Source organism: Silene latifolia, chromosome Y (genome assembly GCF_048544455.1).
Source record: "Silene latifolia isolate original U9 population chromosome Y, ASM4854445v1, whole genome shotgun sequence".
Taxonomy (NCBI): domain Eukaryota; kingdom Viridiplantae; phylum Streptophyta; class Magnoliopsida; order Caryophyllales; family Caryophyllaceae; genus Silene; species Silene latifolia.
In genome coordinates, this window is record NC_133538.1 from 474,039,517 (window position 1) to 474,066,774 (window position 27,258).

Sequence of the window (27,258 nt, forward strand, 5' to 3'; positions counted from 1 at the left end):
ACCATGCATCATGTAGTGTAGATTAGTGTAGCTTGCATTTAGTGTAGAAATCATGCATCATGTTTGCATAATTTCCCATCATTTTGGCCATTGAGGACAATGCCCATATTAGTGTGGGGATGGGGAATTCTAATCTAACTTTTATTCAAAAATCCAAAAAAAAATTGAAAAATTTCGAAAAACCATAAAAATTTGAAAATTTAAAAACCAAAAACATGTTCATTTCCTTTGTAGTGTAGTCATGTATATATTATTGTATATATTGTGTTTGTTTTACCCTTGTTCACATTGATCGACTACGCCACATCCGAGACATGAGGATATTGAAGACCGCATGGTATGATCTTTCCAATCTCCTTTTTCCTCTTTATGTTAATGACTATGTGGCTTTATTTTGATTGATGCGGTATAACAATGTGAACTTAGGACTTGCATTTATTTTATATGTCATATTAGTTGGTAGAATCACTTGCATTAGGATGTATATAATAATTGCATCATGGCATATAGTTGCATTTAGATGAAATATTTTGAAAAGTGCCTAATTGGGAACTTTGACAAGAGCAATTAAGCCATTACAAATACTTTTTCAACTTAAAACTTCGCCTACTAGAATGGATGTAAAACACCCTAGATTGTGTCATACTAGTGTCTTTCGACCCATGACCCAAAGCCTAGTCAAGGGTTTGCATGTGAGTCACCTATCCAACCCTGTGATGCGATGTGGACTTGGTTAACTTGTCTAGGTGACCTTGATTGACCTTGTGGTATGGCAACCCAAAAATACTTTCTATCAATAAGTTTGAAGTGCTCATTTCAAAGATTTTGTATGTGGAAACGTTTTATTGCCAAGGAAACCTCAAATGTTATGAAATGTTGAAATATTGAGAATTTTAGTCGTATTGATGGAGGCGTACCACTTCGATGTGCTTTGGAGAGGGATCCATTGAATTGGGCCCCCACACGGTTGTGAATTCAACCGCCCAAAGACAGAGTGACTATCACCCCGAAAAGCTATTGTCTAGAGGTTAACCGGTTGCCTAATAAGCGATTGGCGAAAGCAAAGGACATTAGCACGGAAGGGACAAACCCCATCTCTAATTTTTGAAATGTGAAAGTTGAATGAGGTCGATTTTTGAATGCTAGTCATATCCACCCTTGTTTACAACGATTTGGGCATTTCATTCCCAAAAAGCCTTTTTGTCAAGCCACTTTGTCGAGCTTGGGACGATCCATGACCTTTACTTTTGTAGAGAACTCGAGACTTGTCATGTCATATGCTACTAGCATCATGGGGATCATCATTCCACGCCATCCGATCGCTCTTGACGAAAGTATTTGGAAATTGAGGACGAAAGTAGTCTAGTTTAACACGATTCAGAGGTGATTTAGTGCCATCCTCTTAGCCTTAGTGATTTGTTGAACTAGTATTTGTGACGGAATATATGCTCTTAAATTTGTTCTCTTTTAGTTGACTCCGCCACTTGATGAGGAAGTGGCTATTCCTTTTGTAGATGCATCCATTATTTGATTTTGTGTGCTTAATGTTTGGATGTGTCGCCATTTTGGCAAGACCCACCTTGCCTTGGAAGAAGGCATCCTACCTCATGGTTGTCTTGTTGTGAGTTGAAGGGGTGGAGTGAGACCCGCTAATTGTCTCATGTCGGCTATGTTATTAGGTTAGTTTAAATAATGGTCCTAGTCTTTGTCACCTCTTTACTCGGGACGAGCAAAGGTTCGGTTTGGGGATATTTGATGTGACCATAATTAGAGCATATTTAGTCCCGAATTAGCCTTGTTCCCATGCTTTTTAGTGCATATTTGGGTCATTTATTGTCTTTAGTTCTTTGTTTTGCATATTCTTTGAGGTTTTGTGTCCTTGGTAGGAAAGGAGTGCAAACCTTGCATTTTCATGGCAAAATGAGACTAAATTGATTGAATCCAATGACCAAGCATCAAGGAGAGACAAGATTAGAAGGCCTTTGTACATATTATAGTAGATGGGCAATGATGAGGAAAGATCCTTGCATCCCCAAGGATTTTATGAAGAAAAGGGAAGAAAAGAAGAAGAAACAAGTCTGAGCAGCAATCCGTGCGGATTGTCCTGAATCCGCCCGTCTTCCACCTTCACAATCCGTGCGTCTTCTACCAAAGACGCCCGGCAAAGAACCCTGTAAGACGCCCGTCTTCTCCCAAAGACGCCCGGCAGAAACAATAGAATCCGGCCGTCCCGAGCCTAAGACGCACGGATTCCAAGACAGCGCAAATTCGTTTCTTCAAGCTTCAAGAAAGATGCCCATCCTTCAGAAAATACCGGCGTTTCCCTAAGTAGGGACTTAATCGTCATTTAAGCCCTTAGTTAACCCTAATGCATCCACCTAATTTCCACTATAAATACCCCATTAGTCTAATTGGAAGAGCATGTTCTTCTTATCAATTCTTAGAGTAGTTAATATCAATCAAATCTCTCTTTAGTTTTGTAATCAACAATTAATCAAGTTTTAATACAAGTTTTATTTCCTTAATCTCTCTTTTGTTCATCCTTTATTTTGGGTAATTGAAGATTATTTGGGTTATTATTGGGAGATTGACAACCTCTCAATCAAGCATCAAGTACTTCTTTTATTCTTTGCATTATTATTGGAATCATTAGTAGGTATAATTCTCTTAATCCTTTTTTAATTATTGCTAATTACTTTCATTTGTTCATCATGTTTCACTTTGTTGGTATGATTGACAACCTTGCTAGCATGTTCAACATGATAATGAGTGAGTAGTTCCATAGCTAGGGTTAATGGGTAATTAGGGGAAACCAACATGGGGAATGATTCATGCTTAAATTAATATGCTTTCATGGTTTATTTGCTTGCTTGTTTTGATCTCAACTCATGCACATATTATGTTTGATGAAATGCGAGCCTATGAATCCTTGCATTTTTTACCCATCACCTACCTTTTCAATGAGACTTGTAAGACATAAACCAACTCGAGTCTCATTAGACCATGCATGTTGTTGAGTAGGGAAGATTAAGTCGACTTGTAGGTGTTGTACAATCTAATCGATTCGGCTCTGGGACCCAAACTTTCCTAGGATTGTAAGATATAACCCAACTCAATCCATCACAACAATAATTGCTTGCTTATAATTTGAGAACATGTTTGTATGATCAATTCCCATGAATCCCCTATGACCCCATGACACCCTAGTGCTTTTTATCAATTGTTTACAACCCTTTCAATTCATCTTGCTTATTTACTTTCATTGCTATTTAGTTTAGTGACTTTCTACATCAACCCAAATTGTGACACCCCTAAGACACCACTAGTCTCAATAGAAATCTCATTTCAATTCCCGTCCCTTGGGATCCGATCTTTACTTGCCTCTTTACTAATTGTAGAGTTGTTTGTGAAGCTATAAATTGTGTTTTGGTCTAGGTGCTCCTAACGACAAGTTACCGAAAAGATTTAGTCCGACCAGTATTTAGGGGCGGCCCATGAAAGTTGGTGGCCATGTTCCAAATATTAGGCGGAGGCCCTTATGATGATCACCTCACATTTTTGTAGTCATAATAAGTAAATATAAGACCCTTAATATATTAAGAGGCATTATATTCAAAATTTCAAATACTATAAATATAAATTAAGCGTGTTATGATTTTATTTTAATAAAAAACTTTAATCATATAAATTTATTTCTTGTGTAGTTCTTTCACTTGCATATTTACACTTTTATTTCTAGGTGTAAAGTAATCGGTTTTCACACTCAATTAAAATAGAGGTAGAAGTAAAATAAAGGTATTATTTGTCTAAAGTTAAGACGGTCTTAAGCAAGACCAGGGGTTTTTTTTAAAGTGACAAAGTTATCAAGTCACTTACACTAAAATGGTGGACTTGCTTTTAAATATTGAAGGGGATATTTCATACGAATGAACTTTTAAAATTTACAAATGTAAAACAAGAGATTTAAAAAAAAATGAAACTAAAATAATTAATTAAAGCTAATTAATGAAAAAAAAAATGGAATAGAAAGCCAAAAAAACCCAAAAATAAGATGTAAATATGTCTACATGTAGACTCGAGCCTGGGACCTCTGTAGACCTTGTTAATTGTTTGCACTAGGCTCACTACCACTATGACAAATACTGGATTGTTAGTGATATCCCACACTTATACATACTTTAATATTAACTGTTTCCATATGAGCAGTAGCGGATCTTGAAGAGAGATTTTTTGGGGGGCCGAGCTAAATTAAAGCGACTAATTTATATCCTTATTATTTATTCACCTTTTATAACAATGTTTCTCCAAAAAAAAATGGTAAATATACTATTTGTAGAGAGGAGCGGTATGAAATAAAATGTAATCATATTAAACTATAAATAGAAAAACAAATCGTTGTGCTATGAAGGTACATATAACTATATAAGTCCATACAACCTTAAACATAGATTAATACTCCGTAGTATAAAGAACACGAACTCGTACCTAACTTCTCGTATCTATTATATTAATGTAGGTCCTCCTTGAGACGGTCTCAACATAAAACAAGAAAATGTCAATATTCTTTTAATAGAAACTATTAATCATTTAACAATAAAATGTTACGGAATATAACACATCTCTCCTACTCTTTACTATATCCCATAATACATTTTTAAATTTTTTGATCATAATTAGAAGTATAAGTATGGAGAAATATTTTAAAGAAAATAATAAAATTAAAATGAGATCTACAGTATACTAATTGTGATCTCTATTTGTAGATAATGTTCTCACTAAAGATCGACTGATGAGATTTGGTGTTGTTACTGATGGGACCAGTTACTTATGTGGTGAGCAGTCAGAGTCCCATATGCATTGGTTTTTTGATTGCCCGTTCAGCAAGGCAGTTGTTCTGATGTTGCAAAACTGGCTAATAATAAAGTTGCAAGGAAATGTGGAAGATTGGATTATCAAGTGGAGACGTAAGTCTCTGTTGCAGAAAAAGGTTGTCATGGCTGTTATTTTTGGACTGGTTTATGGCATCTGGGATTGTAGAAATACATGTCGAGTTGAGCTATTTGTGCCACAGCCTAAGCGATTGATAGAGGGGATTCATAGTGTATTGAAAGTAAGGCTGAACAGGATGGAGTTCAGCAGGGGAAAGATTAAATGTTGTAGGTGGTTACAACAAACTGGTTTGAGTGAATAATGATAATGTAGCAAGAATATGTTGTAAACAAACACTATGGTGATGTAATCTCTTATGATTATTAATAATATTTCACATTTCACCCAAAAAAATTTTTTTGTAGAAAATGAAAAAGTATGAACAAAGAAGTATATTTTAACGTTTTTAAATAAGTAAAATTAAAGTAATAATCATTTTAAAACCAAATAAACTTTGGTTAGTTAAAATAAATCAGCTTGCCAATTACGAAATACTATATGACAACTTTTTGTTTTTACTTATGTTACATTAACGTGAGCATCTATGTTACAATTACATGGGCTTTTTGTATTGTAGCATATAGTTTACGCTAAACTCGACAGATGCCAAACTAATTGCACAGTGTATTTAGCCCAAAAATCAGGGGGGCCTGACCCCTGCGCATGCCAATAGAGATCCGGCACTGCATATGAGGCCCCAATCCCTAATGGACCTCGGTTCGGCGGACCGAATTGCACGGGGTAAGGGCCGCCCCTTGGAGTATTAGAAAGTTGTGCACGATATCCTTTTAATCTAATATATATGTCGTGGGAAAGTAAAGGTTTACTGGTTCTTGAATCTCTCTAGAATCTTGTAATTTGAATTTGAGTTTTTTTTGAGCAAGCATCATAAGTTGATGTTTTCGCCAACTACTTGCGACAGAGTTAAGGAGGGATTTGATAGAGATTTTTATAGCTTCGTCTCTTTGATTTTTTGCACGCAATTTTTCTAACCCTTAAAATAAATGAAGTAGGTTTTATACATGGAGTCAGACTCATTTTTAGTGTATTTTTGTAGTATTAAGGCCATAAGCCATTTGTGGATTTTTTTTGTATACTAGTGTGGTGGTACGTTCATGGCACTAAGAAATACCTGAATTGAAAAATCCAACAATTAGAGACTTGTTATGAAAAATAGATAGTTATAAAGTAAATATAGAGACCAGAAAGTGTAATCAGCTTTATTCATAGGAAGAGATATATATATATATAGACTATAGTACAAGAGTACATTGTAAGATGATAGCCGAATATCTCCTAAAGATATGTAATATATGGACATCCATGTAATATCTAAAGATATTTCGTAACTGATGTGACCATTATTTACTCACATTTAGTCCCCTAATTGAGCCTATTTTGCATACTATTATAACATTCCATTGCCGTTTTGTCCGTCAAATGCTTTCTATTTTGCTTTCCTAGTGCATCTCTTGTATTTTGTAGGAAAGAAGAGAATAAGGCGGAAGTTTCTGTCTTTCTTACATGTTTAGAAGCTATTTGACGATATTTGATGAGCTAAGATTAAAGAGGAAACAAGAACTAAAGACCAATTCCACAAGAATAAAATGGAAGCGAAGGAAAGGGAAGAATAGAAGAGAAAACGAGACTGCACTCCAATCCGTGCGGCTTCTCTAGAAGCCGGCCGTGCAAGAACTACAGAAGATGTGCGTCTTCACCCAAAACCGCCCGTGCCCCTCCTCTACAATCCGCCCGTCTTCTCTCAAAGACGCCCGGGCCCAGAACACCGAATCCGCCCGTCCCGTGCCTAAGACGCACGGATTCATCCAAAGACAAATCCGTTTCTTCAAGCTTCAAAGAAAGAAGCCCTTCCTTCGAAAAATACCGGCGTCTCCCTGCTCAAATCTAAAAAGTGTAATTACTAATTTAGCCTTAGTTAACCTAGTGAATCCCTACTATATATACCCCACCTGTAAATAATCAAAGGGGATCCTTTTTTTTATCAAGTTTTAGAGTAGAAAATCAATCCTTCCTTAGATTAGATTAGGAGTAGATTTGAATAGATTACTCTTTAATCTTTCCACAAATCTCACATTAATCTCTCCTTAATTATTGTTCAAGTTTATTATTCAAGTTTGTTACTTTTGGGTAATTGAAGATTATTGGGTTATTATTGGAGGATTGACAACTATTCATCAATCAATCAAGTTTCTTCTATTATTCTTTGCTTTATTATTTGAATCACCTCAAGTTTGGTATAATTCCTTTACCCTTTAATCTTAATTGTTCATTTCTTCATTCTATTATCATGTTTATACTTGTTGTGATGTTTGACACCATTAATGACATGTTTCCCATGATAATGAGTGAGTAGTCTTTTAGCTAGGATTAGTGGATAATTAGGGGAAACCAACATGGGATTGATTCATGCTTAATCTAATATGTTCACATGATTAAATTGCTTGCTTGTTGTGTTGTCAACTTTATGCACATGTTATGTTTGATGAATTGCTAAGCCTATGAATCCTTGCATTTACAACCATCTCTTATCTACTCAACTTGACTTGTAAGATATAAACCAACTCGAGTCTTGTTAGACCATGCATAGAAGTTGAATAGGAGGAAAGTAAGTCGACTTGTAGGTGTTGTACAATCTAATCGATTCGGCTCCGGGACCCAACCCTTCCTATGAACCGTAAGACATAAACCAACTCGGTTCCCCCACAACACTAATTGCTTGCATATAATTGTAAACATGTTTGTATGAGCAAAACCATGAATCCCCTATGACCCCATGATATCCTAGCATTTTTAATCATTTGTTTACATCCTTCCTTTTATTGCTTGTTTTACCTTATTGTTTGCATTAGTCTAGACACAACTACCAACCCAAACAAATTGTGACACTAGCATAAATTGAGATAGATAGACTTAGAACCCAAAGCACACCGTCCCATGGATCGACATCTACTTACCGCTAACTAGTTGTTTGTTGAGTATTATAAATGTGTTTTGATTGGATGTGTGACGACCAACTCTTGTACATCAAAAATGGTGCCGTTGCCGGGGATGGTGCTATGTGATTAAGTTCTTACTTGTTTGTCTATTTTGATTTTTCTTTCACCTTGAGGAACTTGTTCCTCAAGGATTGTTCTTACCGTTTTTGTGTAGTTTCCATGTTGTAGTTGTTTCCTTGTGTTAACTATGATGACCCAAGACTTGGTACATGGAGTATATGGTGGATCTTTGGAGTATGACTATGGGTATGGGGAGTTTGAGGAGCAAGTCAACACAAACTTACCTTACAACTCATACAATGAAAATCCTAACTACTACCCCAACTTTCCCCACCAAAATCACCACATCCAATACCCACAACAACCAACCACCCAAAACTCACTTTACAACCAAATGCCACAATACAACCACTTTCACACCTACCCACAACAAAAAGATGAACCCATTCAAAATGTGATTATCCAAATGATGGGAGATCAACAAAACTTCTTCAAACAAATGCTAGAAGAGAGCCAAAGAAGGGACATTGTTCTTTAAGGCATTGTTACTCAAGGTGAGGAGTTGGAAATTCAAATTGCCCAAATAAAAGAAACCCAACTAACTACCCCTCACCACTCTTTAGACATTGACCATGAATGTGAGTTTGAAGGAGTTACCTTTGATGAGAAGTGGGAAGAGCCAACCTCATTGAGCTCTTGTGAGTATGAAAGTGTGGTATTTATTGAGGAAGATATGAAGTTGAGTAAGCCAAATACTCTTAGCCTTTGTGAGTATGAGGGTGTATCATTTGATGTGAATGTTGAGATGGTGGAGGAAGAATTAATGAAGAAGAATGATGCCCCCATTTATGATTCCTATGAAGATAGCTATGATGACCAATTCGTGCTTTACAAGAACTCATGGGATAAGGGAGCGGAGATTTGTGAGGTTGCTCTCCTTGAGGAACCTATCCTTGAGACATTTGAGATACCCTATCATGAAGAAGAACGTCCCTCCCCTATTCCTCATGAAGACTACTTGACACCCATCATGGAGCCAATGATCATTGAAGAAGATATGGTGGACCTTCTCCAAAAGGCCAAGGTATCATACAAAAGCTACTTGGTGGCAAAGCTCAAAGAGAAACTTGCACGTGAAGCTACTTGTGGAGATTTGGCACCCACAATGTCAACTTCTAAGGAACTCGGTCATCAAGGTCATAAGGATTCTCCTTCTACTCATGAAGGATTGATAAATTCAAATGCTATCATCATCACCGAAAGTGAAAGAGAAGGTGGTAAGTGGAAGTCTCCGGACGAAAATAAACCATACTTCATACCTAGTGATAAAAGGAATCATGGGCTAATTGGTTTGAAACATCGTGAATATCCAAGTGCCAAGAAGAGGAAGAAAACAACAATGAATGACAAATTCCTTTGGCCAAGCTTCGTCTTGAAGTTAAGCAAACCATACTTATGCTTGTTTGGAGCTTGTTCACAAGCTTTTGATCTTCTTTTAAGAGCCTTGAGCTCTATGGACAAAGCAAAATAACTTCAACAATTTAAACATAGTTTGGTGGAGTCCTCCCTCAAACCACCATTTGTAAGATACCCTTTCCTTTAACTTTGCATTACATTTACATTTGCATTTAGTTATATACATACACATTTAGCTTGCATTTGTATTATATCTCATATTGCATTTACATTAGTTAGTTCATATAGTATAGTTTACATTGTATTATATCTCACATGATTCATGTAGTTAGTTGCATATAGACTAGAATTCATGCATTGTCATTAATGACCAATCCTATTCTTTTCTACACTAGAAATAGTGTTTAAATCGGTTTGGGGAGGTTTGATCATAGGTGACCATAGCTTACTAGAAATCATGCATCATATAGTATAGTTTAGATTGCATTCATTTGTTACATATGTCATATAGAATTGCATTTAGTTAAAGCATGCATTCATTCATATCATATAATTGCATTTAATCAAAAAATTCAAAAACATGTATTTCCTTTTATTCCTACTCCTACATGTACATTGAGGACAATGTCCAAAATAAAGTGGGGGATGGGAATTTATATTCCAAAAATGCATAAAAATTGAAAAATTTCGAAAAATCACAAAAATATGTCTTTTAATTTCATAAAAACAAAACCCATAAAAATTTGAAAAATTGAAAAACCAAAAACAAGTTCATTTCCTTTGTAGTGTAGTTGTGTATATATTGTGTTTGTTCTATCCTTGTTCACATTGATTGACTACGCCACATCCGAGGCATGAGGATCATGAAGACCGCATGGTATGATCTTTCCAATATCCTTTTTCCTCTTTATGTTAATGACTATGTGGCTTTATTTTGATTGATGCGGTACAACAATGTGAACTTAGGACTTGCATTTAGTTTATATGTCATACTAGTTGGTAGAATCACTTGCATTAGAATGTACATATTAGTTGCATCATGGCATATAGTTGCATTTAGATGAAATATTTTGAAAAGTGCCTAATTGAGAACTTTGACAAGAGCAACTAAGCCATTACAAATACTTTTTCAACTTAAGACTTTGCCTACTAGAATGGTTGTAAAACACCCTAGATTGTGTCGTACTAGTGTCTTTTGACCCATGACCCAAAGCCTAGTCAAGGTTTTGCATGTGAGTCACCTATTCCAACCCCGTCATGCGATGTGGACTTGGTTAACTTGTCTAGGTGACCTTGATTGACCTTGTGGTACGGCAACCCAAAAATACTTTCTATCAATAAGCTTGAAGTGCTCATTTTAAATATTTTGTATGTGGAAACATTTTATTGCCAAGGAAACCTCAAATGTTATGAAATGTTGAAATATTGAGACTTTTAGTTGTTTTGATGGAGGCGTACTACTTCGATGTGCTTTGGAGAGGGATCCATTGAATTGGGCCCCCACACGGTTGTGAATCCAACCGCCCAGAGACAGAGTGACTATCACCCCGAAAAGCTATTGTCTAGAGGTTAACCGGTTGCCTAATAAGCGATTGGCGAAAGCAAAGGACATTAGCACGGAAGGGACAAACGCCATCTCTAATTTTTGAAATGTGAAAGTTGAATGAGGTCAATTTTTGAATACTAGTCATATCCACCCTTTGTTTATAACGATTTGAGCATTTCATTCCCAAAAAGCCTTTTTGTCAAGCCACTTTATCGAGCTTGGGACGATCCATGACCTTTACTTTTGTAGAGAAATCGAGACTTGTCATGTCATATGCTACTAGCATCATAGGGATCATCATTCCATACCATCCGATCGCTCTTGACGAAAGCATTTGGAAATTGAGGACGAAAGTAGTCTAGTTTAACACCATTTGGAGGTGATTTATTGCCATCCTCTTAGCCTTAGTGATTTGTTGAACTAGTATTTGTGACGGATTATATGCTCTTAAATTTGTTCTCTTTTAGTTGCCTCCGCCATTTGATGAGGAAGTGGCTATTCCTTTTGTAGATGCATCCATTATATGATTTTGTGTGCTTAATGTTTGGATGTGTCGCCATTTTGGCAAGACCCACCTTGCCTTGCAAGAAGGCATCCTACCTCATGGTTGTCTTGTTGTGAGTTGAAGAGGCGGAGTGAGACCCGCTAATTGTCTCATATCGGTTATATTAGTAGGTTAGTTTAAATAAAGGTCTAGTTTTTGTCACTTCTTTGCTCGGGACAAGTAAAGGTTCGGTTTGGGGATATTTGATGTGACCATTATTTGCGCACATTTAGTCCCCTAATTGAGCCTATTTTGCATACTATTATAACATTCCATAGCCGTTTTGTCCGTCAAATGCTTTCTATTTTGCTTTCCTAGTGCATCTCTTGTATTTTGTAGGAAAGAAGAGAATAAGGCGGAAGTTCCTGTCTTTCGTACATGTTTAGAAGCTATTTGACGATATTTGATGAGCTAAGATTAAAGAGGAAACAAGAACTAAAGACCAATCCCACAAGAATAAAATGGAAGCGAAGGAAAGGGAAGAATAGAAGAGAAAACGAGACTGGACTCCAATCCGTGCGGCTTCTCAAGAAGCCGGCCGTGCAAGAACTACAGAAGACGTGCGTCTTCACCCAAAACCGCCCGTGCCTCTCCTCTACAATCGGCCCGTCTTCTCTCAAAGACGCCCGGGCCCAGACCACCGAATCCGCCCGTCCCGTGCCTAAGACGCACGGATTTCAGTCCAGCACAAATCCGTTTCTTCAAGCTTCAAAGAAAGAAGCCCTTCCTTCGAAAAATACCGGCGTCTCCCTGCTCAAATCTAAAAAGTGTAATTACTAATTTAGCCTTAGTTAACCTAGTGAATCCCTACTATATATACCCCACCTGTAAATAATCAAAGGGGATCCTTTTTTTATCAAGTTTTAGAGTAGAAAATCAATCCTTCCTTAGATTAGATTAGGAGTAGATTAGAATAGATTACTCTTTAATCTTTCCACAAATCTCACATTAATCTCTCCTTAATTATTGTTCAAGTTTATTATTCAAGTTTGTTACTTTTGGGTAATTGAAGATTATTGGGTTATTATTGGAGGATTGACAACCCTTCATAGTCAATCAAGTTTCTTCTATTATTCTTTGCTTTATTATTTGGATCACCTCAAGTTTGGTATAATTCCTTTACCCTTTAATATTAGTTGTTCATTTCTTCATTCTATTATCATGTTTATACTTGTTGTGATGTTTGACACCATTAATGACACGTTTCCCATGATAATGAGTGAGTAGTCTTTTAGCTAGGATTAGTGGGTAATTAGGGGAAACCAACATGGGATTGATTCATGCTTAATCTAATATGTTCACATGATTAAATTGCTTGCTTGTTGTGATGTCAACTTTATGCACATGTTATGTTTGATGAAATGCTAGGCCTATGAATCCTTGCATTTACAACCATCTCTTATCTACTCAACTTGACTTGTAAGATATAAACCAACTCGAGTCTTGTTAGACCATGCATAGAAGTTGAATAGGAGGAAAGTAAGTCGACTTGTAGGTGTTGTACAATCTAATCGATTCGGCTCCGGGACCCAACCCTTCCCATGAACCGTAAGACATAAACCAACTCGGTTCCCCCACAACACTAATTGCTTGCATATAATTGTAAACATGTTTGTATGATCAAAACCATGAATCCCCTATGACCTCATGATATCCTAGCATTTTTAATCATTTGTTTACATCCTTCCTTTTATTGCTTGTTTTACCTTATTGTTTGCATTAGTCTAGACACAACTACAAACCCAAACAAATTGTGACACTAGCATAAATTGAGATAGATAGACTTAGAACCCAAAGCACACCGTCCCATGGATCAACCTCGACTTACCGCTAACTAGTTGTTTGTTGAGTATTATAAATGTGTTTTTATTGGATGTGTGACGACCAACTCTTGTACATCAGTAACACTCCCACTTGGATGTCCATCATCGGAGAAAATGTCTCGTCAAACCTCTACTAGAAAAAACCCTATGGGACAAAAAAATATAATGAAGGAAAAAGAGTACAATAATATCCGTAATATGCACTAGGTGTTGCCTCGTTAAAAACCTTGCTTGGAAAACCTGGTGGGACAAAACTATGGCTAAGGGAAAAAGAGTGCAACGCGTATTTACTCCCCCTCATTAAAACATCGCTTGACATCCTTGAGACGACGTAGCCCAAGTTGATTGATTGGCTTCTCAAATGTTTTCCTCGGAAGTGCCTTGGTAAAAACATTTGCGAGATTTTCACTAGAGCGGATTTATTGAACACTAATGACACCATCTTTTTGAAGATCATGAGTAAAAAAGAATTTCAGCAAAATGTGCTTCGTTCTATCACCCTTAATGAATCCTGCCTTAAGTTGGGCGATGCACGCGGTATTATCTTCATGTAAATTATTTGGTGACTTATTTCTTAGAGATAGATCGCAGGATCATTGAATATGATGAATAACTGATCTCAACCATACACATTCTCGACTAGCTTCATGAATTGCTAACAACTCGGCATGATTTGAAGAAGTGGCGGCTATAGTTTGCTTCACAGAGCACCATGAGATGGGAGTATTACCACATGTAAACACATAGCCAGTTTGCGAGCGACCATTATGTGGGTCAGAAATATAACCTGCATCTGCAAAACCAACTAACTCTGTTTTGCATTTATTAGAATAAAATAAACCTGTATCAGACGTAACTCGAAGATGTCAAAGTAAATGTTTGACTCCATTTTAATGCCTTCGAGTTGGAGAATAGTTATATCTTTCTAAGATATTTATTGAAAATGATATATCGGGCCGTGTATGACTAGCAAGAAACATCAAAGCTCCAATAGCACTCAAGTACGGTACTTCAGGACTAAAGACTTTCTCATTTTCTTCTCGAGGTCGAAACGGGTAATTCTTCACATCAAGTGTTCTTACAACCATATGAGTATTCAAAGGATGTGCTTTATTCATTTTAAACTATTTTAGCACTTTATTAATATAGGTCCCTTGATGTAACAAAATTCCATTGTCAAGATGTTTAATTTGTAGACCTAGACAAAATTTTGTCTTTCCTAAATCTTTAATCTCAAATTTTTTCTTTAAACATTCAATAACTTTTGTAATTTCTCCGGGAGTTCCAACAATATTCAGATCGTCAACATAAACCGCAATAACCACAAAATCTGGATTATGACCTCTTTATGAATAGGCAGGGACAAATAGGGTCATTTTTATAACATTCTTTTATAAATATTCACTGAGACGGTTATACCACATACGTCCGGACTGTTTTAAACCATACAAAGATTTATTTAACTTAATTGAATATTTCTCCCGTGGACTTGATTTTAATGTGTCAGGAAGCTTTAAACCTTTAGCGAGTTTCATATAAATTTCATTATCAAGTGAGCCATACAAATAAGCTGTGACAACGTCCATAAGACGTAGATCAAGTCCCCCATAACCAGACTAATCAAATATCTAAAAGTAGTTGCATCCATAACAGGAGAGTATGTCTCTTCATAATCAATACCAGGTCTTTGTGAAAAACCTTGTGCAACTAAACGAGCCTTATATCTGACTATTTCGTCTTTTTCATTTCTTTTTCACACAAACACCCATTTGTAGCCTACATGCTTTACACCACTAGGTGTGCGAATTACGGGTCCAAACACCTCTCGTTTAGCCAGGGATTTTAATTATGCTTCAATATCATCTTTCCATTTTGGCCAATCAATTCTACGTCTGCACTGATCAACAGACCGTGGTTCCTGATCCTCATTTTCATGCATGATATCAAGCGCTACGTTAAATGCAAAAACACCATCGTCGGTGTCGATTTTATTTCGGTTCCATGTTTGCCTAGATATGACATAATTTATCGAGATCTCTTCACAATCAATATTTTCAGGTGCCTGAATCCCTTCTAGATTAATATTATCCGTCATGTCTCCAAGCTTTTCAATTGGCTTTTCAAAAACTATCTTATCCTCAACGTTGCCATCATCAACTTTTGCTCCTTTTTGTTTACGAGGATTTTTATCCTTGGAAAGAATAGGTCTACCACGCTTCATGTGTGCCTTAGACTCATTTGCAATTGAAAGTCCTTCAGGGATATTAATTTTAGCTAGAGCATTTACAGCTGGTATATGAGATTTTATCACTCCTTTTGGACAAATTTTCATATAATACAAGCCAGAAGACAATGCTGGTAGTGTTTCCAACATACTTTTCTTGTTCAAATCTGAACGTATGATATATAGATATTTAACCCCTTTTTCATTTGCTGTCTCAACGTGAAATCCATTCATGCGGATATCATTAAAACTTAGCAAATTTCTTTTTGACTTAGGATAGTACAAAGCCTCTTGAATTTCAATATTTGTGCCATTAGACAACAAAATATTAGCTCTTCCTGAGCCTTCAATTAATTTTGTACTACAAGCAATTGTACAAACATTTGTCTTTTCCTCTTTAAGACAAGTAAAATATTTATTATTTTTAAAAATTGTGTGCGTAGTCGTACTATCCGCGAGGCATACATCTCCAGATGTAGCTCCCATAATCTTCATAAAACAAATTACTTGTAACAAGGTATATGCGTGATATAAAATAATTACATTCATTCATATGTCAAATGTTACGATCAATAAAACACTAAATATGTGATCACTAATTAATTGTGCATACGTAATCATATGTGCCAATTAGCATTAGTAAAAAACAACACAAATTCTCATTTATAACGGGCATATCCGTCGCAAGCTTGCGACGGGTAAAGTACTATCCATGTTGGATAAATAAGACAAAAGTAGAATGTCTAGAGAGTATCAATTTATTTTATCTTATCCATCCATATGGATAATACTTAAGCCATTGCAAGCTTGGCAAGGGAGAGTTACTCCAAATACAAATATAAAAAATACATGTACTGCTCCATTCATACATGGTATTACATAGTTGCAGTGTGCGGAAGATGCATGTCGGCATAGGAGGTCATACTTTATTAAATTACTCACGTATATTAAAGTTGGTCAGGTGACATAATTTGATTTTCTTTCTTTCTTTTGTTTACGTATATATTGAATTAAACGTGCTAAACTATACAATGTTAATCACTGGTCATTAGACGTAATAAAATTAATAATAGTATTCATTTAAAATAAACTTAACACAAATGGTTCAGTATTTATCGTGTGTATTATGTCGTTGTCACTACCAACCAAAACAATATTTATAACTTCACAAACTACTCTTAGTAAAGAGGTAAGTAAAGGTCAGATCCCAAGGGACGAGTATTGATTTAAGATTTCAATTGCAATTAGTTATGTCTTAGGGTGTCACAAATTGGGTTGAGATGAGATGTAATCTAAACTAATCAACAAGATGAATGTAAATTAAAGAAAACAAGGTAAAGCAATTAAAGGGATTTGTAAACAATTGATTAAAAGCATTAGGGTGTCATGGGTTCATAGGGGATTCATGGAAATAGATCATACAAACATGTTCTTCAGTGGATTGAGGGGCAAATCCGGGAAGTAGCCCTGGCGCATCATGATGCGGTTGACTGTGAGGTTGGAAAACAGGTCACAATTAAAGGGCGTTGATTCATCAGTTATGGCATTCACAGCTTGGAATCCCCACATTTCGTTATCATCCTCCTCAATGGCTTGGGAGGCTATTCCCTTTCTCATGACAGCTTTGATTGGGGAAGCAGGAATTGTGATTGTTTTCCCGTTGAAGGGGACCCTGATTTTCTGGTGGAGAGTCGAGGTAACCACCTTGACGGCGTGAATCCAGGGACGTCCCGGGAGCATATTGAAAGAGGCATCGATGTCGACCACCTGGAAACTGGGTTGCCTTTCCAGCGGTCCGGTTGCGACAGTCAGAGTGATGAGCCCCGCGACCTTGCGACGAGTACCGTCGTAGGCGCGTACTCCTTGGTTTGTCGGGACCAAATCAACTTCCTTAATACCCAGCTTGTGAGCAGTCTTGAGGGGAATGACATTCACCGCGGATCCATCATCCACATAGACCATGGGCACATTCTTCTTGAGACATTGTACGGTAATGTACAGGGCAAGGTTATGATTGGCTCCGAAGGGAGGGATATCTTCGTCAGAGAAGACGTCTGGGTTGTTCAAGTCAGGGGCGTCCCTTGTCATATGTGACACTATTTCTTCAGGGGAAGAGGTTGAGGGCACAGTTAGTTTTCCCAAGGCCTGTAGCAAAGCCTGTCGATGTTCAAAGGATGTCGCGATCAGTTGCCAGATCGAGATCTCAGCTTTTGCCTTCTGAAGATGTTTGAGGATTGAATTCTTAGGAGCCTTTGGTTGAGTGTCTATTTCCGGGACAACTTGGTCGTTTGTTATTGGAACGACCGTTGGATTGTTCGGGTTCTGATAGGGGCGTCCGGACCGATTAAGGTGACCGATCTCTTTCTCTGGGAGAAGGTAGACATCTTCAACGTCGTCTCTCCATATGCCGTTGATTTCAGGAACTCAAAGGCACCTTGGAGGGGTATTTCTTGGTGGGCAGTTTTTGTGAGGGATATTTTTGTGAGGGTAATTTTTGTGAGGGTAGTTTTTGTGGGTTTGATTATTGTGAGGGTTATTATTGTGAGGATGATTATTGTGAGGTGCATGCCAGAATGGTCGCGGGAGCAATCCGTCCTGGTGAGGGTAGTTTTGGGCGCTCGGGGGACTCTCCCTCCTGCGTGGTGGTGGAGGATTGAATATAAGCCGGCGATAGGCATCGTCAAGTCGGGTAATCCTCTCGCAGAGGCTGGCTATGGCTTCCCCAACCTTTTGGAACATGGTGAGCATAGTGGCGGCACTGAACACAAATATCCCGTCCGAGGGATCTTTCTCCAAGGCATTCACCTCGTCATCAACTGGTAAGATGAGGTGTGAGCAGTCAAGAGTTGGCTCATCATTGGAGATAGCGTGGATTCCCAGAGGATTTGTTTTGTTGTTTGGCTTAGTTGGCGGGGGTAAAGGCAATTCCCCTTTCTAAATCATGTCTTGGATGATGTGTTTGAGTTTGAAGCAGGTCTCTGTATCATGCCCTTTCCCTTGATGGTACTGACAATAGGCATTGGGGTTCCAGAAGCGGGATTTCTTAGCATAGGTCGGATCCGGGGTGGGTTCGATTGGTTGTAATTTTCCCTGGTCCATGAGCCTCTTCATAGCACTTACGTAAGTTGACCCTATATTAGTGAACACTCTCTGGGGGCGCTCAACTCTCTTAGCAGATGGTTCAACGACGTTGACCTCATCGATCTTGTTTGTTTGGCCGTATGGGCGAGACCCGGTTGAGGTGGATCCTTGGTAGCCCCTGCAAGTAGTCTTGGCCAAGACACCCTTTCGGAGATCATCTTCAATGCATGTCCCCAAAATTTGAAGATCTTGGAAGGTCTTGATATTTTGGTACCTCAGTAAGTTGGCATACACTGGGCGGAGATTGTTGACGAACTTTTCCACCAAAGTTGATTTACTCGGCTTGCTGACCAGCTGAGTACTTACCCTCCTCCAACGGGCTAAGAACTCGGTGAATCCCTCCTTTTCGTTCTGGGTTAGGACCTCAAGGGTACGTGTATTGGCTTGGATTTCAACATTGTCGGCGTATTGCTTAGCAAATTCAACAACGACCTCATCCCAGGTAGTAAAGTTTTTCGGAGCAAGGGAGTAGTACCACTGACGAGGGATCGGTTCCAAAGAGGACGGAAAGATCCGGGTGAAAAGTTCCTATTTGACCCCTTTAATGGCCATGTAGTCTTTGAAGGCATGGATATGATTGAGCGGGTCATCCACTCCTTTGAACTTGGGCACATCAGTCAGGGTAAAGTTGTCAGGTACTTGATCTCCAACAGGTTCGAACCTTTGGTTGTTCTCAAGATGGATATTGTTACCCCGGGCTAGGAGCTGTTCTTCCAAGAGCTTTAGCCTCTTCTCAGTTTCAGTCAGAGGTGGAATATTATGTTCTCCAGTTTCCTTGTTTTCCAGGGCGTCGATACGGGTCTCGTCGCGATCCAGAGTGACCTTAAGAGCGGTGAGCAGGCTGACTAGCTGATCAGTCGTGACATCTCTGTTGTTATCATTGTTGTTGTTATTATTGACAGACGAAGTTGAAGACGAGGCCATGGCTCTGAGGCAGAAAAACGGCTCACATTACAACTCAATCCGACACGGTTCAAAGACCGAACGCAGACAACACAAGGATGAGACAAAGATCAGACAAAAAAAGACGAGGGTGATCGTGTGCGGTCCCTCGGTGCTGACTCGATTTATGACGTAACGGTGTTGACCGAACTTTTAACACGTGTCTAGCATAGCGGCGCGACACCATTGAACGGGTCTCGTGGTGAGACGACTCATAAGTAAAGACCCATAAGTACGTTTGCTTCGACTCGATAGACACGAGGCGGAATTGGAATGGTGGACTGAAGTTTTTGAAAAAAGAAATTTTCAAAAAGATTCATTTGTCACTTTGCGGACGACTTCCAAAGATAGAGATCTCTGTAAGTCGGTCAATTGAAAGGGTTGTCTTACGTTTATTTGCAAAAGACGGTTTTGAGTTTGAATCGGCTCGGAAAACAGTGTATTGTTTCCCAAGACGGTTTTGATATTCAAAATTTTATGTTTTAAAAATCGAGTTTGAAATGTTTGAAGAGGTCTCAGGGACGGTGCATGGTCATCGGGATATCGAAAGTGTCTCGAGAAAAGGGTGTGCGCTTTTCGCGGGTTTTGAAAGAGCCATTGTCGGGGCGAGACGGGTTAAAATCCGTGTCTAGACGCGGCAATTATAACGGCGTGAAAAGGTGGTTTGAAATGGTTTGTAGAAAACCGAGTTTGAAAATCGTCATTACGACGGCCTAGAAAGGTGTGTTGAAATAGTTATAAAAACCGTGTTTGAAAATCGTCATTATGACGGCCTAGAAAGGCGTGTTGAAATGGTTATAAAAAAACCGGGTTTGAAAATCGTCATTATGACGACCTAGAAAGGCGTGCAACGGTCGGCGAAAGACCGGGGTTTGAAACGACCATTATAACTGCGCAAAAGGTTGTTTTCGAAAGTTTGAAAATGACACGGAAGGACTTATGATCAAGTAGCACATAAGCACTCACAGTTCATTATATTATGCATTATGCTGACACGGGTTTTGTCTTAGAAGGGTGGGTTACACACCAAGCAATCAAACCCCGATTTGCGAGAGGGATACCAATCCAAACAAAATGTGTAAGGAGGGTGCCCTAGCCTCGTGCTCGATAGTAATAAAAGCTCTTTGACGAAATAGAAATGTGTAACGTCAATGGTATGCTTGACTCAATCGGGATTCAAAACGCGGGGATGAGAAAACTCACGCCGACGAGATGAGCCAATTGGTCGATGAAGGTTAGGTTGTGGGCCCGGACAAGGAACCGACCGTGACCGTAATATCAGTTAATGCATTCCAACCAAGACTTCGTTCGAGTCTCACCATCTAGGGATCACAAAGACGTAAGTGTCCTAGTTCTCCCCAGCGGAGTCGCCAATCTGTGGACATGGCCCACCTGCGGGCCCCGGTTCGATCTGCGGGCATGCATCGGTCTTTTGAAAGCCACGCTCGGCGGCGTAAAAATGCTTTCGACCGGATCGTTTTATATCGGTCGGTTTCGTCTCGGTAAGGGTCTCGAAACGATTAGAGATGTTCGGAGTCGCCACCAAGCATTTGTGGGATGCTTGGAACCCGTTCGAAATCCACTTTATACCTCGGTCAAATAGAAGCACAAAGCAGCATTTGACATAGATACTAAAGATAAGGAAATCGTCCCTGTTTAGCATCCTATCTCTAGAATGACTCTCGTACGCCCTGGATAAGGTCGTCCACTATCCAAAGTTTCTGAGTAAGAGGTGAAGGTACGTATTGGGAAGCCCTTTAATCAGACACCCAATCCCGCCCGCGGTAGCGGCCTCTACTGATCGATCTTGGTTGGTTGAATGCAAAAGTTGATAAAACGGTTTAAATGGATGAATACGCATCCAATAATTTAAACCTAATATGTGAGAGCTTTCTGAGTCAGTTGATTTAATCAAAGTATCAAGTATAAGATGTCGAGTTGGATTAATGGTTGATTTGCATGCGAGACGGAAATTAAACATCCATTTACCGTATTAGGTTTATGGTGCATAACGTGATCCATTTGTATTAATGAAGCATTTTGCAAATATGATTGTTTGAATGAATAAATAGTCATCTGATCCATCCTATATCCGGGCTAACCGGAGTCGGGATCGTCCTAGACTAATGCTGAAAAGGGAACAGACCCTGCACCAGGCAGCCATATGAGGCGCGAGCCTGTTGGCGATGCAAGGGGGTCTCCCCTGGTTTTGAAAATGAGAAAGGAAAGGCCTGCTTGAGGCGCGGGTTAGTTGACGGTTGTATGCCGTGTTCTGACTATTTGAAAGACGTTTACAAAATGTATTGAAAAATTGGTATTTGACCCGATTTGGTTTGAAACGGTCGTTTAGACCGCATTTGTTGATTTGAGGAATGAGACTCGAATAATCATCATTGTTTTGACGATATTCGGTGTCGGGTTCGACTTGACAAGATCGACAGGAATAGTTTTGAAAATAATTATGAACTAATTGTTTTAAGTTCATTTGAATGTAATTAGTCGATACTCATCATCGTACCCGGGTTAAAATACGGCATGGTATGTAGAACCAAGGATGACTTTGTGTTGGTGACTAATATGCTTGTTTTGAAAATGTAGAGAAATGATGAAGGGCTTTAAAATACCTCCAAAAATGAAATAAAAGGCTTTAAAATACCTTTTAAATGTTATCAACAAAATATTATCATCTAAACACGGATTTAACCGTCATTGTATGAGGAACCAAGGGTGAAAAATGTTTTATGGTTAAAACAAATGAAATAAAATAAAAAGGTTCGAAAATATTTGAAATAGTAAAAGCCGATTGTAAATATGAAAATGAATTAAAGGGAAATGACGAGAACAAACACGGTTTAGTTCTGCCTGGACACCCCATTGAGGTGCAGGCAAGCTGGCGAACCAAGGGGCTTCTGTCTCTGGCCAAAAATCAGTTTTGGCTCGTTTATTCCATGTTTTGGTTTATGTTATGCAAGTTTTAGCATGTTATAGTCATGAAACAAATAAAAATATGATAAAAGAAGGATTTTTACACCCTCATACTTACATGTTTGGTTATGGCGGGTGACCGACGTAAGTGTAACAACTCGTTTGGTCGAAAAAAACTCGGTTTAAAATCATTTTGGTAAGTAAAAAGAGTGTTTTAAGATTAGTGACGGTGTAGTGGTCGAAGTGGTCGGTCAAGTGATTTAATGCACGATGACGGTACCAAACAATGTGTAAGGCTTGTATTTACGATCGGTAGGTCGTAAATACGCGTCGGATTGTGACTTAAGAAGTCGAGTCGAGAATTTTAAGGGAGAAAAGAGGGGGCGGACACTCGCGTGAGTTATCAATTGGGGGCATTTGAGGGGTATCTATAGGAAAATGAGTGGTTGTGTGAGTTTTGAGCGACGTGGCCACATGGGCTGCTCAAAGAGGTGCAAGCCATGTCGCGGTTCTTCGAGTTGTCCTGTCACTTTCACACAAGAGCAATCATGATTTGTTCTATCCTAGGATTTGTAGTCATATGTTTGGTACCTGACCATTCATAAATCCGGGAAATCTTAGCATAGAAGGCTTTGAATGTTTGTTTTTTGTGGTTAACTCGGTTTGACTCGTTGTTGGAGTCGGGATTTGAATTTTTGAGCCGGTTTTTGGTCCGGTGTCGGTTATGACTCTAGTTAGTGTCATTGCGACCCCTTCGTCGTAAATTAAAAACTCCAGGAATTTTTGAAATGTTTTGAAATGTTTTATTTTCGAAATCGTTTTAAGTTTTCCGACATAAAGTTGTACGCAAACTGTCGATCAAACGCAGCGATTCCAAAGCATGTTATAGTCCAATAATCATCGGGTGTTTGTTGGAGTCTCAGCAGATACTGGGTATCTACACCACAACACTTAACCGGAAATTTCATTGCAAAATCCGCATTTATCCAATTAGTCGAAAGAAGCCAATTTGGGGGGATGCCTAGTGAAGACCCTCATTCTCACATGGAGACTTTTTGTGACTATTGTGATGCGATTTCACAAACCGGAGTGACTCAAGACCAAATTCGATGGGTCTTATTCACTTTTTCTCTAATTGGTACCGCGAAACAATGGTTGAAGAGCCTTGATAAGGCCTCTCTTGGAATTGACTCTTGGAAGAAGTTGGCTCTAGCTTGCTACAAAAAATTCTACCCTCCGGAAAAGACTAACATGCTAAGAGCTCAAATCACGACTTTTAAGCAAAGGGACGAAGAATCTTTGTATGAAGCTTGGGAGCGATTCAAAGGAACTTGTCGCTCATGTCCTCATCATGGACTTAGCGAGTGGTTCTTGGTACAACAATTTTGGAATGGTCTTTATGAAGACTCAAGAAACATTCTCAACATGGGATCAAATGGTATGTTCACCGAAGTTGACGATAATCAAACTTGGAACAAGATTGAGGAAATGGCGGTCCATAATTCACAATATAGTAGACCTCGCAAGGCTACTAGAGGAGGAAAGCATGAAGTGGACTCTATTACTCAATTGGGTGCTCAACTTAGTGCTCATATTGATACCATCAACTTGAAGTTTGAGAAGGCTATGGCTAAGCTTGAAGAAGCCTCAAAATCACCAAAGTATCATGTTAATACCATGGTGGCATCTTCATCAATCCCAAGTGGGATATGTGTTAATTGTGGAACTTTGGGACATGACCAAAGTAAATGTAGGGGAAAAAATGAGCAAGTGAATGCTTTTCAAGCATACAAAAGTAGTACCCCTTATTCCAACTATTACAATGAAAACACCAAATTCCACCCAAATCTCTCATACAAAAGCCAAAATGTTCAAAACCCTCAACCAACATACACCCCACCACCCAACAGAAACCAAAATAAAAGACCCTTTTACAACCAAAACCAAGGTTATCAAAATCAAACTCCATACAATCAACAAAATGACCAAGGTTTTGATGTTCAAAAAGCGGTCCTCCAAATGCAAAAGAATCTGTTGGAATATGTGTCCTCCGACAAAAATGCGATCACAACTGTCGGTCATGATGATCACATGCTTAAATCTCATTTTAAGAATACATGTGGATCCTCTTGGCCTGGCTTGTGGAACATGAGGAGGAGGAGGAGCAATCTTCTTCTTCTCGGGGCAATCCTTGATGAGATGACCGGACTTCGTGCAATGGTAACACTTCAAGGGCATATCAAAGCATCCAATCCCGGGGTGATAAGCTTGCCTACACTTGAAACACTTGCGGGTCTCCTCAAGGTTGTCTTCCGACGAGGGAGCTTGTCCACCTTGCACTTATCCACTTGGTCCTTGTCTTCTTGGAAAGGGCTTCTTCGTCCTATTAGGAGATTATGAAGATGAGGGCATAAAGGATCTCTTGCCACGAGAGTTAGGACGAGGATTGACTTGAGCGTTGGCATCTTGTTGATTCCGGAGGATTTGAGTAAGAGCTTCCATGATAGTATTCTCCACCTTGGTTGGTCGCACCATCTTCTCAAGACACCAAATAAATCAATCAAGTTAGCACCTAATAAATAACATACACAAAGAGACTACCAACTTAGGTCCTTAGTTCTACCCATCTCTCATTCATTACTTCAAGGTCAGTTCAAACTAAGTTTGGGGTACACGTGTGTGCGTCGGGAGCAACAAAGGCTCTGATACCAACTGTGAACCCCCGCAATAACGCGGAAAATATCTTATAAAATGCGGAATTCTAGGAAATTTTTGAAACTTTTAAAGTTTATAAAGCGCGGGTTCATAAAAATCTAAAAGACAAATAAAGAATGCGGAAATAAAGATTAAATTATACAAACGCGATAGTCAAAGGTGAGGGAAAATATATCCCTCGAATGACAAAAGATAAAAGGTGAGTCTAAACAATCCTAATAAACCAACTACTAGTCCAAGGTTTAGTTCTCGCTAGCCCACACGCCTTTCCCAAGTAAGCATCTTCACAACCTGTCATTCATGTAAACATGAACGCCACAGTCAGTGGGGAGTAACTCAAGGTTCTCCCAGCCACAAAATGTCGAAACACAGATAAACAAGAACATATTAGAACATCATGAATATAACCATTTGATGTAAGCATTGAGATATGAGACTAACATTCCAAACATGCGTAGTCAATCATAGATAAGGCGTATGATACATACATATGAGACAATCTAACTAAAATGTCATAAATGATAATACAACTATAAACACGATAGAATATCATAGGTCACGGATAAACAAGATTAACATCATGAAACAGGTGAATGGAAACCTTAGCCATGAACTTTGAAAGCCGAATAACATACAATACACGAAATGAGACTACTAACATCACATAATAAGCAAAGCATCCGGCTCAGAGGCTACCTTTAAAGCATGTCCGAGACACAAATCCTTAAGTACCTTGGCTCAGCGGTTACCTTTAAAACATGTCCAAGGCACGACCTCTAAAGTATATGGCTCAGCGGTTACCTTTAAAACATGTCCAAATACTACAAACAAGTGTCCGACTCAGAGGTTACCTTTAAAACATGTCCGAGACACAACATATAAAGTATATGGCTCAGCGGTTACCTTTAAAACATGTCCAAATACTACAAACAAGTACCCGACTCAGAGGTTACCTTTAAAACATGTCCGAGGTACAACAAACAAGTATCTGGCTCAGCGGTTACCTTTAAAACATGGCTAAATACAGCAAACAAGTGTCCGGCTCAGAGGTTACCTTTAAAACATGTCCGAGACACAATAAACAAGTATCTGGCTCAGCGGTTACCTTTAAAACATGGCCAAATACAACAAACAAGTGTCCGGCTCAGAGGTTACCTTTAAAACATGTCCGAGGCACAACAAACAAGTATCTGGCTCAGCGGTTACCTTTAAAACATGGCCAAATACAACAAACAAGTACAACAAACAAACACAACAAACAAGCACATAGAACGGGATTATTAATGTCACATTCATACCTATGGCTTGCATCTCACCATAAGTGCGGATGAGAACATCAATCCCGACGACCTTATCGCAACTAGAGGGCCTATGGCTCGCCCCTAGCATCCGATAGGACCGTGACTCAGGGACGGATGATTAATGTCACATTCATACTTACGGTCTGCATCACCATGAGTACGGATGGGAACATCACTCCCGACGAGTCATATCGCAACTAGAGGGCCTCTGGCTCACCCCTAGTATCCGATAGGACCAAGACTCAGGGTCGAGATGATAATGTCACATTCATACTTATGGTCTGCATCACCATGAGTACGGATGGGAACATCACTCCCGACGTTCATACCGCAACTAGAGGGCCTCAGGCTCACCCCTAGTATTCCGGTAGAACCAAGACTCTCACAACCGAACAATACTAGACATTATCTAGAATATGACTCACTACAAGTAACTATTTATAATGAATATCTCATACTTGTATTATATTAATAAATATTCCATTTCATACTTTAACATGCCGGTTAAATAAAATAAATCAAATATAACAAGTGGTAATGGATAATTTACGTTATGTGAAAATTTACGGAATACAACGGAAACAAGCACAAGTGACTCATTCATAAGCCCAATAAACAAATTACGAGATTGGCCCAACAAATAAAACATGTTGAGTCCAACACATTACACATGTAAAATCCAAACATTAAGTCATGTGAAGCCCAAAAGTTTAGTCATGTTTAGCTCACTTATAC

At 38.8% G+C, this 27,258-nt stretch overlaps 1 protein-coding gene and 1 non-coding gene across 2 annotated transcripts; one reads left to right on the forward strand and one right to left on the reverse strand.

Moving 5' to 3' along the window:
• Nucleotides 1–4,314: 4,314 nt before the first annotated feature.
• On the forward strand, nucleotides 4,315–5,191 carry LOC141632976 (uncharacterized). Its single transcript, XM_074445474.1, has 2 exons — nucleotides 4,315–4,345; nucleotides 4,764–5,191. The coding sequence occupies exons 1-2, from the start codon at nucleotides 4,315–4,317 to the stop codon at nucleotides 5,189–5,191; spliced, it is 459 nt and encodes a 152-aa protein (XP_074301575.1).
• An 18,567-nt stretch (nucleotides 5,192–23,758) lies between these two features.
• On the reverse strand, nucleotides 23,759–23,865 carry LOC141635026 (small nucleolar RNA R71). Its single transcript, XR_012539735.1, has one exon. It is a non-coding gene; the product is annotated as a small nucleolar RNA R71 (small nucleolar RNA).
• Nucleotides 23,866–27,258: the final 3,393 nt, after the last annotated feature.

Excerpts from the sequence above, each read along its gene's own strand:
- LOC141632976 (XM_074445474.1), top strand. The coding sequence starts at position 4,315 with ATGGTAAATATACTATTTGTAGAGAGGAGCG. Across the intron at positions 4,346-4,763 it reads ACTATTTGTAGAGAGGAGCG|ATAATGTTCTCACTAAAGAT; the intron begins GTATGAAATAAA and ends CTCTATTTGTAG.